The 15,825-nt window shown below is 38.7% G+C and overlaps 1 protein-coding gene across 1 annotated transcript in view; it reads left to right on the top strand.

Annotated features, from left to right (window-relative positions):
- The first annotated feature begins 5,719 nt into the window (after positions 1-5,719).
- Positions 5,720-15,825, top strand: part of Tacr3 (tachykinin receptor 3) — an 81,946-nt gene continuing 71,840 nt past the window's right edge. Inside the window, exon 1 of the mRNA XM_048456952.3 lies at positions 5,720-6,883. Within this exon, the coding sequence (XP_048312909.3) occupies positions 6,375-6,883 (509 nt within the window). The 5' untranslated portion in view covers positions 5,720-6,374. The remainder of the gene's footprint in view (positions 6,884-15,825) is intronic.

The raw sequence follows: 15,825 nt of genomic DNA, 5'->3' as shown, positions 1-15,825 counted from the left end.
GTGGAAACATAAATGCAGATATTTTGATAAAAAATTCACTTAAGGATAAAAAAGGAAAACAGCAGTGAAAGTAAATCTTAAAAGAAGATGTGTTCAAGAAGTGTCTACTTGAGTAAAAATTGTTTCTTTTTGAAAGTAAAGGGAAAGGACAAGAAATAATGAAGTGTTTAAGAGAGAAAAGTGGTATCAAAAAAAAGTAGTAAAAAATATGACTTTTTCACTTAGATGGACAAAAGAGGCCAAGATAATGCTAACAAACATACATACATGCATGCATGCATACATACACACATACATACATACATATATGTGTGTGTGTAAGTGTGTGTGTGTTAAATTGTTGGATGAGAGTGTGTTAAATGTAGCGGAGGCAGCAGCATTGGCTAAGCATAAAGAGAAGATGGAAGAAACAATTCAAGGAACATGCAACATTTACAATTAAGAGCCTAGACAACAATGAGGACCGTAAAAGAGACAGACATAGATCAAATATACATGGGAAGTAGAAAAAGACAAGATCTCCTGAGTAAACTGGGAGCATGGGGACCTTGGAAGAGGGTTAAAAGGGAGGGGAGAGGCAGGGAGTGGAGCAGAGAAAAGTATAGGGCTCAATAAAAATCAATTAAATAAAAGAAACCCCAATAATAGCACAGGTAGAGGGACTGTTTGGTATAGACAAAAGCACTTTTTCTTTTATTGAAAATAGGCATTTTTCAAACAATATATTCTGATTATGGTTGCCCTTCCCCAGCCCCTCCTTACTTCCCCTTCCCCACCCATCCATATCCACACACTTTCCCTTTCTGTTTCTTCTTAGAAAACAAAAAGGTATAAAAGAAATAACAACAAATTAATAATAAGGTAAAAAAACAAGCAAATTAGAACAAGACAGAACAAACAGAAGTAAAAGAGCCTCAGAGAAAAACACAAGAAACATATATAGTCTCAGTGACACATATATTTGCACACATAGGAATCCCATAAAAACAAAACTGAAAACCAACATATAACCCCAAAGATCTATAGGAGAAAAAAAAACACCCTGACAACATTGTGAGGCAAAGAATCTCCAGAGATACCATTGAGTTCTTATACTGTTGGCCATCTACTGCTGGGCATGGTTTGCTCCCCCCAGAGAGACTTCCTCGGAGAAAACTAATATTTCATTTACAAGTGGTTACCATTTGGGGATAGATTTTGGATCGGGGTGGGTGAGAGTGTTCCCATTTCCCCTCAGCTCTAGGACCCTATCTGGTGCAGACCCACGCAGGCCCTGTGCATGCTGCCCCAGTCTCTGCGAGTCCTCAGCTCTTCTGGATCTAGAATGTCTTGATTCCTTGATGTCCTCTATTTTCTTAGCTCTTCTAACGCTCTTTCTGCCTCCTTTTCTGCAGAGTTGCTTGAACCCTAAAGGGAGGGATTGATGGAGACAACCTCTTAGGGCTGAGTGCACCAAGGTCTCTCATTCTTGGCACCTTTTTTTCAGCTGTGGGTCTCAGTCTTAGGTTTTGTCTACTGCAGGAGAAAGCTTCTCTGATGATGGCTGAGCAAGGTATTTCTCTATGAGTATAGCAGATTGTTATTAGGGGTCATTTTATTGCTATGCTCCTTTAGCAGAACAGCAATATCTGGTTTTACCCTAGGTTACTAGCCTGTCTAGTCTCAGGGTTCTTGGCTACCCAAGTAGGACTAGGTATGGGTTCTAGCTCATGAACTGGTCGTTAAGTCTAATTAGATATTGGTTTGTTATTCCCACAATCTTTGTGCCACTATTACCCCAGCGTATTTTGCAGGCATGTTACCATGTACATTGAAGGGTAGCTGGGTTGGTGCTAACATTTTTCCTTTGGTAGCTTGCAGAGCATTTTCCAGTACTATGTACTGAACAATAGTACAAATAATACATAGAGTTGAAGGCTCTATGTAGGCACCAGCTCAACTTCTCTGTGTTCAATGAGTTGTACAGGTGTTGTAGTGTTGTCTTCAGAAATGAGCCCTACCAAGAGTTTGTGGAGAGCAGTCAATAGCCTTGGAAATTGCCTGGATTGTTGGGAGTTCCAATAGGACCCCTTTGGTCAACAACTAGATTAGATGTAACCCACTCCTGGTAGTGGAAGCATCATATGATGAAAAGAGATGATCAGGGAAGGCTCTGTCTCCCACATTTCTTTTTTGTTTATATCATTTAGATGTCTTCATATATGTATATATTTTAGGAATCTTCGACTGTATTGGGTTTCCATGTAACCCCTCAACTGGCCCTTAATTTTAGTTTTTCCTCCCCACATTCACTCCCCAACCCCCTTTCTTTTCCCCATCTCTAATCGTGCCACTCCACCCTTCTTCATCTATCCATAACTATCTTTTATATTTATCCTTCCTAGAGAGGCCCATCTCTTTTATCTAGTCCTTACTCTATGCCTAACTTCTGTAGTTATACAGATTGTAGCATGTTTATCAATGACTTAACAGCTAACATCCACATATAAGTAAATACATAACATATTTGTCTTTCTGGGCAGGTTTACCTCCCTCAGTATGATTTTTCCTAGCTCCATTCATTTATCTGCAAATTTCAGTTTTAAACAGATGATTAATATGGTAACTAGAAAAAAATTTTAAGGAGCATCTGTCTGCACAAATGAAAGGAGCTGTATTGATTGACTGACCATCTTTGTTGCTATTCTTGTACTGTGATAAAGCACCACAGCCAAGTCAACTTACAGAAGAAAGAGTTGATTTTGGGAATACAGTTCCAGAGGGTTAGGTCCATAATGAGGTAAACAAGCAGCAGACATTGAGGTGGGAGCTGAAATTTGAGAGCTGAGTGCTCACATTTTGAAACACAAACAGGAAACTGAGAGAGTGCAATGGAAAGAGCACATGACTTTTGAAACTTTAAAACCAGACCCCAGCAGTATAGTTCCTCCAGCAAGGCCATACTTCTTAGCCTTCCCAAACAGACAACAACTAAGAGTTAAAGATGCAGATGCCTAAGGATATGGGAAATATCTCATGATATGGGAATTATCTCATGATATGGGAAATATCTCATTCAAACCACCACATTTGCTACAAATAGCATTCACTGGCTTGATGGTAACAGCCCAGAACTCCAAATCTAGAAATGGATTGCTATGATTACAAAGCAGTTCTGTTGAAATTGCAAAGAAAAACATGTAAATCCAGGGCCAAAGGATGATGAGGATCTGAAATTGATAAGAAAAATATTTCAACATAGTGATAATAAGCTGAGTGTACTGAAAAGGAGTTCTCTGCGAAGGCTGTCAAACAGAAGGTTATTGTCAGAGACATAAATCTGCAGCTTAGACAAATTCTCCTTTCCAAACAGCAGTTGCTCCACCAGACAGCAGCCTTACCTGAAATACCATCTTATTATACTTATTTTGGGAAAGCCTGCTCAAATAAACATTCCCATAACAATAACGCATGACAAGTGCTCATTCTCCTTCATATGTGGCTAACAAATAGCTAGAGCTCATGTCCATTGTATATCCTAAGCAAATGTGGCTAGCAAATAAAGTGGAGAAAAATATAATCTACATATAAGACCTTATAATAAAATGCATAAGAGCTTTTTGACCAGTAGTAGTAGTAACAAATATTCACATAAATGATAGAAAATTTTATTCTACTTACATAATTAAGTAATTTTAGTTTGTGAGCATGTAAAACATATCAACATTTCAAGCTGAGCTGTCTCCCACCCTGGCTACATTTTCCAACGTCCTCCATATCTCGTCATGGTATGAGGTACTCACTTGTCGTGCATACACACTCAAAGGTTTTAAATTCCAGTCCTGCTCAAAAGTTTGCTTCTGATGTTCTACCACGTACCTTGTGTTTTTGTTCATTCTTTAAAGGCTATGACTTTTGAAGTTCTTATGGTAATACAAAGAGAAAAAGAATACTATATTAAAAAAAAAACCTGTGAGGAGGTTGGAATAACAGTAAGATTCCGAATCTGACTATTTGGGTAAACTGTTGTCCAAAATCCCTTAATCACTTAATCAGGAAATCACTCTTAACTACTGTATCATAAGCTTTACTTTTCAAATGTGTGTGTGTGTGTGTGTATTATGTGTGTCTGCATACACTAAGATATTCTGTATTTCAAGAATTTGCTCCAACCTCACAAACTAATATACTAAGATTGAAAGAATCCTAAAGAGACCTGTGGTTTCAGCACCCTTCCACATTATTAAACAGTCCAATAGTTTTCTGTACCTTCCTTTTCTTTAGAGAAAGAATGCACTGCTAGACTTCAGGCTCCATTATAGCTGGCTGCCTTCTTGCTACATTCCCCGCACCTGACATGGCATGTGGGAGGAAGTACCATCAATAACTACCCAAGAAATACGACAAACAACCACCTATTGAGATGCAGAGAGAAAAGATCTAGGAAGAAAAGTCTTGACTGGAATTGCTCCCTTTGAGAAAAAAAGAAACTCTTTTAAATCCTTTTCATTTTATTTTCTTCTAATTCTATTAAGCAGGGAGTGTGAAATCTTTAATAGTCTTACCTATTAATACTCTGAGAAGAAGTATTAATACTTGATAACTATCCTGTCCCCCATGTATTTGTTTTGAAAGATGGTTTTGTCAATATAATGGTTACCAGGTTGGCTAAACCCATGTTTCATGCTCAGTTGTCCTTTTGTGCAATAATCACACCAGGCTTTTGAACAACATGTAAAAACGCAGAATGCCTCCAGGCCAGCTTCCATTGACTCTACTTTTTTTCAGTCTGTTTCACCTGAAAACGTGGGATACAACATGTGGTGATTACAAAAAAAGCCACTACCATGGATCCAGGATTTCCTTCTACACTGTGTGGAAGGAAACCTAATGAAATCTCACACATCCTGGAGATAGAAGATGGTTTTCAATGGACACATTGGAAACTAAATTTCAGAGGGGTAAGTATATGGAAAATTAAGAAAATGTTTATCCCTGAGTCCTTGTACATCTGCCCGAAGATTAATTAAGGGAGTTTTGCCTGAGAGCCATCTGAAAAATTGCCTGTGGTGTCCACGCAATTGCAGACCAGTGTCTGTGATCTCTGCTCCACAAAGCACTCTCATTTCACCGGGCTCACCTTGCTCTGAAGTCAGGCCAGTCGGTCTGCTTGGAAAGTAAAGTTTAAGGTTTGAGCACAAACTTCTGGAGAAACATAAACACATGCGCGCACACATACATTGGTCAGTGGAGCCACTTAAAGACGTGTGCACCCTCATATTGCTCAGTGGAGCCACTTAAAGACGTGTGCACACTCACATCGCTCAGAGAAGCCATATAAACACGTGTTCACATTCATGCCTCTCAGCTAAGTGGAGACACATAAACGCGTGTGCACACTCACATCGTTCAGTTGGTGCATTTGACCAGGGGGTGGACGAAAGACGACCTACACAGTATCGGTTTGTTTTATGAACCTTTACGTTCCTGGTTTACATTCTGAGTTCTGGGACATTCTAATGTAAAAAGAATCCTGGCAAGAAGGGGAGGGGGGTCCGTCTGAGGAGAACAAAGCAGAGGGAGCAGATTTCCAGTAATGAGGGTTAGAAGAAAGGAAGTGGTGGACAAATGAATGGAGCTTGAAAGTGGGAGCGAGAAAAGGAATCTCAGACTGAAAATATAAACAGGACTCAAATGCTGACTTAAATCGCGAAGCCGACAACACAGAGTATAGTCGTCTGTACCGGCTGCCTGCTGCTGAGTGATTTCCTCCTCACTCTCCCCACATTTACCTGTCATCTTGCCTTCTACTTGTGAACTGTTAGTTGTTTCTCGGGAAAGTACATCTCACTGAAAAACTCTGAGAGCAAAATCCTAAAGTTAAAAGCGGGAAGACAATTTTGGTAAGATTTGATGCTGGGGACAAAGCATGTCTTTCCTGTGCCATCAGCCGGCAGCCGCCTGAAGAGGAGCAGAGAATGAATGGAACCCTGAGTGTGGGCTGGAGAAGCGAGTCTAGAGCAGGAGCTTGCAGAGGGGTGGGGGTGGGGTGTTCGTCAGTCTTGCGACCCACGACGTCACGGATCCTGGGGACTCCTGGAGACTATAAAGCGCGCCTTCAGAGCAGATCTCAGCTCTCGAGCTGCTGCCTGGTAGCTCCTCCCTGGCAGGACCCAAGCTGAAACAGTCCCTGGTTCTTCCCTGCCAGCCAGAGACGCAAACCCCCAGGACTAAGTGTGGCCCCTGCTCCGCATCTTCTGTCCCATCACAGCATCCCAACAACGGGTACCTTCCTACTTGCTTCCAGGCAGTACCCGAGACCGCTGAGAACTTCAGGGGAGCCGGCTCCGGCTGGCAGCGGGAGTGTGGCAGGTCCCGGGCTGCAGACTCTGGCCATGGCCTCAGTCCCCACCGCCGAGAGCTGGACCGACGGGGCGGCAGGCATGGAAACGCAGGCAGAGAACCTGAGCGCTGGCTTGGCGGTCACTGAGTGGCTTGCGCTCCAGGCTGGCAACTTCTCTTCGGCTCTGGGGTTGCCGATGACATCCCAAGCACCTTCCCAGGTCCGGGCCAACCTCACGAACCAGTTCGTGCAGCCGTCCTGGCGGATCGCACTCTGGTCTCTGGCCTATGGCTTGGTGGTGGCTGTGGCAGTCTTTGGAAACCTCATCGTTATCTGGATCATCCTGGCCCACAAGCGCATGAGGACCGTCACCAACTATTTCCTGGTAAACCTGGCTTTCTCCGACGCCTCCATGGCTGCCTTCAACACCTTGGTCAATTTCATCTATGCTCTTCACAGCGAATGGTACTTTGGCGCCAACTACTGCCGCTTCCAGAACTTCTTTCCCATCACAGCGGTGTTTGCCAGCATCTACTCTATGACAGCCATTGCAGTGGACAGGTGAGAGGAAGAAGGCAGGAGAATGGGGCAGGGGGAGGGCAGGGGGTGGACCAGGGCAAGGGGAGCAAAACGGGACAAGCAGTCGGTATGGTTGCAAAAGAAATAATGACCCGAGGGAGCTTTAAAAGTGAAGGAACTACTAACCAGTTTCCCCTCCCATGACCTGTGCACTCCAGCCCCATCTACCTGGGATAGGGCATCTAGAGAAACCGCAGAGATAAATGACTACCGTGAAATCTCTCATTCCAAGTAAGCAATCAGCTAGAATAACGGAAGTATTGTTTAGAATTTCTGCTCCGCAGAAAATTATTTTTTTTTATCTCCCTTTTCTCTGTCAGTCAGTCACTATGCTGGTTTAAGGAAACAAAACAAAACAAAACAAAACAAAACCCCACAAGGAGTCTCCCATCCCCCTGCCATGTTTTCCAGAGTCTTGGTCTTAATCATTCTCTGCTCTCTAAACCTGCCCCAAAGTCAGCACTCTCCTGTCCTCCCTTCCAGGGTCCATCAGAAGCAGCAAGATCTTACTAAAAGTCTTGTCAGTTTCCATGACAAGGGAATCTACATAGGTAGATTTAACGTCTAGTAATCCAAGGAAGATTTGTGTACCTGGAAGGGTATAATGAATTTTCAGAGTATATAAAACATTAGGTCCAAAGGATAGGTGGTTACAAAATAAGATGCATTACTTCATGGCTCTTTAATATAGAGATAGATAGATAGATAGATAGATAGATAGATAGATAGATAGATAGATAGATAGATAGAAAATGCTCTTCACCTAAGGTGGGAATTCTGAAATACTTAAGTAATTAAAAGCTTATTAAACCTCAAGTATTTGTAATTATATTCAAGTTTTTACAGATTCCCCATGCCTTTGTTTTTCCTTATAGAACACTAGGAAATATGCAGGTTTTGGAAACACTGATGAACCCCCCTGTTGTGAAAGCTGGTAACATTTAAATTTGACACAGCCTACAACCAGGTGATCCTACATTTGACTTAGTGATTGACACTTGCATGGGCTTAATGCCTATTTTAGCAGTCTCAAGATTCTGTAAAAAGATTGCCTCCTTACATTAACAAGCATATTATAAATGCTATTGCTACACTCAGCTATCATAATGAGGAAAAAATACTTGAATATTTGAAATATTAAACAAAGAGGTTTTTAAATAGTGTAAAGCTATATACCCTTTCTCATGTCAGGCCCACAAGGCTAACCTGGAGGAGCAGTGGATGGATGTCTCTAAGTAGGATAAATAAATGCACTTTTTAAAGGTCTTCAGTAGTGTATCATCCCTTTCCCTCTGGCTCTGATCTTCCACACGTTTCTGCTGGGGATGAAAGTGATTGCAAAGACTGAACAAAATCAGCCCAAAGTTTGGGAAGATGAAATCCCCCTTCACCTTGCCCCATAGAGACAGAAGTGAATACTTCCTTAGGTTCACACATCATCCTTTGCTGCTTTGCTCTGGTTTATATTTAAACAAATTTCTTATGTGTGAGTTTTTAACGTTGTAATAGAGGAAGAGGTTTTGGCATATAACGCCACAGAATGATCATAATCCTTTTGAAGTGCTAACAAGGCAACATACAATTTGATGGAAATTCGAGTGTGTGTAAAATTGGTTTCCGAGAAGGAAACAATTTATTTTTCCGTTTTATCTAGTCAACATTTCTTAGACAGCTTTGGCATTGTCTTAACTGATCATGCAGAGCTACTCCACTTTATTGAATGACTTGAAATAATATGACTTTATTACTTATTCTTTTTATTTATTTCATAGGGAGCATTATAAAACTGCCTGTAAACAAAACACAACAATCTGTTATGAAATTAAAGTGTACTCTGAAAGTTCATGTGTTGCAAATCTCTTGTTTAAACTGTTATTCAAAAGAATGTTCTTATTTGAGCAGATGATTTATTTTAAAACTATAGACGTAAAGAAAACCCTATTTGAGATCATTTTTTGGTCAAAGAGGACAACACATTAAAATTCTCTTTGCCACTTCATGGACTTTTCCAACAATGATATCTTATCAAACACAGACTGGGAGAACTGACCCTGTAATGTTTGCGGTCCTACCATACAGCTTTGCAAGAGCATCATGACTTCTCAGGTTACAATTGCATGGATGTACTGCAGCATGTAGCTGACATCATTACTAACAATATATTTTCACAGAATGCACAGTTTCTGGAATAATTAATGCTTTATTAAAAAATAACCATAAAATTAAATTATCTTCAATTGATTCTCATTAATAAAAGAATATGTCACCAGGCATATCCAACCGGTGGCTGTCAGGTTTCATGCATCCCAGGATAGCTGTGTGTGGGGCTCAGTGTTTATGTAAATGACAATTAGCATCATATGGTATGTGAAAAGGTGAAACATCCCTGATGTAACTCAAACAACGGTTGTTTCAAGGTGAATGTTCTCTGTCATAGTATAATACAAACTGGCTTATATGATACCTTTCTGAATGGAAGGCATACTCACTTCAATCTGGTTTTTTTTTAATGAAAATTAAAAGATCCCCTGAGCATGGAAGGAGAATGAACTTTGACATAGACTTGTAGCTTTCCATGAGCTGCAGCAAATGTTTGCAAGGCTCCTGTGACTCTTAGAAAACTCAGACTTGAAAAGGGTTATTCCCTTGATAAGCAACTGACAGTCACGGACACACACCTATTCAGTAAAAGGAATGGTGTGTCTTTGAAGTCATTCTGTGCCAGTAGAATTGATTGCTTTATATTTCCATTCTGTAAAGGACTCCACCAAAGACTTGAATGTGAGATCACAGGTTTTAACTTTCTACTGATGTGTGCTATTTATTGCATTATTAAAACTTCCTGAAAGCCTGTTTTATTGCCTGAAGGCCACTTCCCTGACATCACTGTCATCTTGATACCCAGGCCCCAAACTCAAGGTAGAATTGCTGGCCACTACCAAGTTGTATTTCTCTACCGTCTTCTTCAAATTTGCATTCTGCAATAAAACATTTGACTACAACACATATCTTTTAAAATGCCAAACTTTTCCAAAATCATGCCAGGAAGTAAAGATACAAAGCACTTCAGTCTGATCGGAACTAGTGCTCCTCCGAGCCTCTAAGCTATCCTATCTATCTAGTGGTTAGCTGTGAAGCTGGTAGTGATAGTTAGATCAGGATTGCCTTTAGACTGTTAGAATCTAGCACTTACTAATACCACGTGTGTTGCATGAAAACACACAGCAAATCCTTCATTACCTGTGTGTCAGTTGAGAATGTCGGATGTAGAAAATCACTAAGAGAACAGATAATACAAGAAAATGTGATTTCTGTGTAGTTATTGTATGCAGCACTTGATTTAGGGAGATATAAGAAATAATTTCTTCTTGTTTTCTAGGCATGTAATTTGAAATGAAGTAAGAAATTCTAGGAAGTTTTTTTTAAATATAGTAAAGGATGATCACAGGGTACATGACCTAGTTTGAGCAGAATACTTGAATAACTTTGTAATATTCAGTTCACTTATTCTCCCTGATAAACATTGAAAAGACAATTTCATATGTTTCGTGTAGCTGCCCCAAAACAAAGTCACAGCAAAGAATACTTTATGTTCTTTAGATTCAGACACATACCAAAATTCATAATTACTGAAAGAAATGCTTAAATGAACCAAGAAATAGTGTTTATCCAAATAAATAAAAAATGAGCTTATTATTCACTATCTTCTGTTTTTAACAGAGATCTTTGGTTTTCCTAACACATGGTTAATTTATGTAAATTATCCATGAAGTGTTAGAGGGTGCTTCTAAGATACTTTGAACAAATAGAAACTTACAATAATAGAAAAGAGTTGCTCTAAAGGCTTACTCTAAAGGTATGCTAAAGTTCACATTATTGCTAAAAATAATATATGCTTAATGATTTTGTAAATGTTTCTAGAAATCTTTTTATCTAAGTCATCTTATCAGAGTTGAGAGCCCTAAGCCCGTTTTGCTCTACTCTTGAGGGAAGCCAACATCTCTACGGTTACAGTTCCTTACCATTATTCCAGTTGTACATGCCACATTATCTAGTCCATAAGATGAATTTGCTGAAGTCAATGCAAGATCAATCACTTGATATCACTGAATTATTTACAAAATAGTAATAAATCTATGTTTTGGGAGATATTACTTTCAAGAAATATCATAAACCTTTGGCTTTCTTGTAGTTCTTTTATAAAAACTTTAAAAACACTTTTTGTATCTAAAAATTATTTATCTCTAATGATTAACAGTGAAAGTTCTGTTACAGTGCCATTTGTAAGGTTTATTTTATTTTTAAGTGTTTGTGTGTGTGTGTGTGTGTGTGTGTGTGTGTGTACGTGTGTGTGTGTGACATAAACACATACAGACATGGAAGTGCCCACAGAGGTCAGAGACAATGAATCCCCTGATTCTGGGAACTGAACTTGGTAGCCACTTGCTGCTAACTCATCTCACCAGTCCTGTTGTTACCAGTTCTTATGATATTAATCATGAGAACATAATGAAAACAACAAATGCATATTTATTCATTAGGTGACTATGTAAGATCGGCACAACTAAGCTAACGTCAGAGTGCGTTATATAATTTGGGGAACTTCAGTTAATACCAAGATTATACTAACAACAGGAGGTACAACATGCCCCCCAAATAATCTGTAGTAAATAGCTACCACTGAGGCATTGGACATATAGCTGCCTTTCAATAGGCATGGCTCTCAAAAACAACCCCTTAATACATAACATTGTATATTAATATAACCCAAATGCAAAAAGAAAAAGGGAGAAGTAGAACATTTACAAGAGAATAAGAATATCTAGCAAGCATCAAACTTATCTGTTGCTTATACTCAAAATTTCCATTTCCTTATCAGGTATTTGCTCATTGAGCTGTGGAAACCTGATTGCTTTTTCTATTCCTATTCAAATAACCATCAGATCGGTTCCAGCAAGTATGTCAGTTCTCTGACCTTCTAGACCACTCAGTAGGATGCATTTAGGGACTTCTGCCCACAGGCCTCTCTTCAATTCACAGATTATCTGGCCCTTTCTTCCTCCCAGGCCTCCTCCCTGGCTGCATTTCTGAAACCCCACTTGCATGTAACAATTGCATTTTAGGTTCTTCAATTCCAAATAAATTAGTCTGTTTTCCTTCTTCCTTTGTTTTCTTGTTTGTCCTCGAGTTATCTCATTCAGACCTGGGATTATGTTTATTACTTAGGAACAAAGTGGGGGCTTTGTTTGTTTGTTTTTTATATCTTATATCCCAATCAAGTTTTCTTTAGATTAAAAGTAATACACAGATACCATGAAAATGCATATAGGTAAATTAAAACTACTTAAACACTGAGAGTAGAGAAGAATACTGTGTGTTTACACATACATGCATATCTGTATATATTTATCTCGTCTATCTCTATACAAACATAAGACCTGACTGCAGTAATGTGGTTCTGGCTATTGGAGTAAAAGATCTTAGTCATTCTGGAAACTTCATTATCAAATAATCTATGTCATTCAGCCTCGTTTTTAAGACATTGTTTCCTTCCCCAAGGACCTAAGCTTCTTGATTGACATATAAAAAAGGAAACAAGCTGTAAATGGAGACTGTGCTTTTGTTTCCCTGCCACCCAGACTCGAATAATCACACAGAAACTATATTAATTACAACACTGCTTGGCCAAGGGCTCAGGCATATTTCTAGCTAGCTCTTACATCTTAAATTAACCCATTTCTGTTATTTTATATTTTACCATGAGGCTGTGGTTTGTTATCTCATATTTTAAAACTCATGGTTTGTTACCTCACATCTTGCTTTTTGGGTGGCTAACATGGCGTCTGCCTGACTCTACCTTCTTTCTCCCTGCAGTCAGTTTATTTTTGCTGCCTGGCTATGTTCTGCCCTACCATAGGCCAAAGGAGCTTCTTTAGTAACCAATCAATAATAATAAAACATATTCAGAAATTACAGAAGGAAATTGCTTATCAACAAACTAGTATCACGGCTTACATTGTCTATACACACACAGTACACCTATCTTAAGTGCTAAAGAATATCTAATACGTAGTTTTGAGAAATGCATTGTATGGATCAAAAAAGCACTATCTTTTACCAAAATTATCACTAATGGAAAAATATGTTCTCTACAGATTTTTAACTAGCATCTACCTGACTGGACAAAGGCATGCATAGTACCAAGCAGAACTCAGTGACAAACTCTCAAGGTACTTTTCCTATGTGTGAGCAGTTTCTGAGTGGTCTCATCTGAGTCAATGGCAAATGCAAGAAAGATAAAATACTGTTTTCTCTAGAAATATTTGTTTTGCCTTCAATTTGAACACAGCATAACAAGGAGGAAAAAAAATCAAAGTTGTCATGCTTGGACAAAGCTTTCCAAGTCCTCTTCACTCTGGCCACCGTCTGTCATCCTGATGCATCCACTTTCCACTGTGCAGTCAGACTCTCCTTAGGACCACCAATTCAGAAATAACAACACCAAGACTTAAGATTATTATGAAAGCCTGGCCTCAGCTTAGGCTTTTTTCCAACTAGCTCTGATAAATTAACCTGTTTCTATTGGTGTACATTTGGCCACATGACTCAGTTACCTCTCCTCTGTACACTGTGTCTGACTTCCTTAGTGTCTCGCTGGTACCTCTCATTCTGCTAGATTCATCCCTCTCTTTCCCCAGAAGTCCCACCTATTCCCTCCTGCCTAGTGTATGCGCTTGAGTGGAGTGAATCTACCTACATTGTATGTATATATACATGTGGATATTTTCATTTAATTTAATTATTATAAGAATATCACACTGTTGTATCATCTTTAAATAAATCTGCTGCTTCATTAGATATGCAATACAATTTTGGTATCAAAATATAAAAAATTTCTTTATATTATTAAATTTTGCTTTTATTTTTATTTGTATAGATTATGCATGTGTTTGAGGTAAAACTCACAAAACAAGTGATTCATAAACTTAAAATAACATTTCCAAACCTTTTTTGTGTTCAGGTTATAGGTATTCAATTGTATAGATCACATTGTGTCTGGATGTCAGAGACCTCATGATATCCCATATATTACTTTTCTTCTGATACCTTTTTCCATTTCAGGAAATAATACAAGAAGTCAGCCCATTATTTAAATATCTCACAATTTATTATATTTTATCCCACTTCCCTCGTGTAAGTCACCCTCATGTCTTTTTGGTCTTCTCCATCAGCCTTCTAGGGGTTTCTCACATTACGTCACAGAATGATGCTTGGGAAATAGACACAAAAGTGCGCTCCCTATACAACTGCCTTTGGTCCTTCAGTGATCCTCACCGATTTTATGGAAAGGTTCTTCTCAATCTGTGATTCAAAATGCCTAATCTGTTTCACAATTTCAGTTTCTCCTTCTTTTTCAAGTTATATCATGACCACAAAAACCATTAATCATAGTTTTCCTGTTTAAAATTATCCAATTCTCATCAAATGCATGCTTTCTCTGGGCTACATTTCAAATGTCATTTTTCCAAAAAAAAAAAAAAGCTTCCCAAACTTTATAACTTTATAACTTAAATTTCATTCTCTTGGTGCATGTCATCATAGCAATTCTCATAAGGTAGATTTTATATTTATATATTCATATTTAAGAATATTTAGTCAATCCCCTCTAACAGTCTTGTAGATGCAATGGAAGGAGGTTCAGTTATCAGTATTACAAGAGCTGTAAGTTATAAGAGAAGTCCAATCAATGAAGATTAAAACAACTAAATCTCACTAAAAAGTAAAATTATGAAACTGGCAGAAGGCCATGTCCAATGGCTTACACCTACAGTCTCAGCACTTGGAAGGGCGAGATATGATTGTTGTGAATTCCAGGTCTGGCTGGGTTGTAGTATGTGAGCCTGGCTCAAAGACAGGAAAGAAAGAACTGACCAGTACACAACAAAGATAGCGTTCTTATACTTATTTCAGTCACGTTACTTTTATTCTGTCTAAAAGCACCAACTATGATTTCATATGACTTAACCCAACATAAATCATGTATAAATTAGCAACGATCTTTCAGAAGTGCAGCGCCGTTTGCCAATGTAAGCAGGATCGCAGGTCACCTACAAGAGCAGAGAGAGCTGTTAACTGCTGAGCTGTCTCCTCAGCCCCCACGAATAACAATGGACTTCAATAAATATCCACATTAAAGGATTTTTCTAAACCAAAATCTCAATAATGCAGCACAAATGAAAATCGCGACAAAAGAAAATAAATAAATATTGGGTCTTCTGGAAATGAAAGTCAGTGAAGAAATATTATCTTCTAAGTTGAAATATAGCCCTGCTCTTCAGTCAGAGGGCCGCGAATATAATTATAACAAAGCCATTAAGAATGTTCAAATTTCTTTTATCCATGGCCCACAATGGCTTTGTTTGTAAATGTTTTCTTATACTGGTTTATTTTTTATGTACTTTGATAACGCTCTCTTTAAAGTTTTTAAACAATTTAATTGTCACTATTTATTTAGAGTGTGTGAGGGGTGTGTGTGTGTGTGTGTGTGTGTGTGTGTGTGTGTACCACTTCTCAGGGTTTGGTTTTCATTTTCCACCCTGTGAGTACTGGAGCTCAAACTCAGGTCATCAGTCTTGGTGGTAGGCACCTACACCCATCAAGTTATTACACCTGCTCCAGCAATTACATAATAAGCCAGAATTCCTTCATCTTCTACTGCAACAACTCTAAATCATATATTGTAGTATTCAAGCCAAATAAAGCCATGAACAAACTCTTTAAAATAATTGAAATGAAAATGGTGTTGTCAAAGGCTTTAAGTATCACTGAGTCCCCTACAAATTAAGAAAAAAAAAGATGCAAATAACCAATGCTTTACAAGAATAAATTACATAAATAAGAATATTCATCATTAAGGACACAGA

The sequence above is a fragment of the Myodes glareolus genome, chromosome 17 (genome assembly GCF_982192425.1).
Source record: "Myodes glareolus chromosome 17, mMyoGla1.1, whole genome shotgun sequence".
NCBI classification, from domain to species: Eukaryota; Metazoa; Chordata; class Mammalia; order Rodentia; family Cricetidae; genus Myodes; species Myodes glareolus.
Note: the sequence above shows the minus strand (reverse complement) of the source record. Positions and strands in the feature narration are given on the sequence as shown.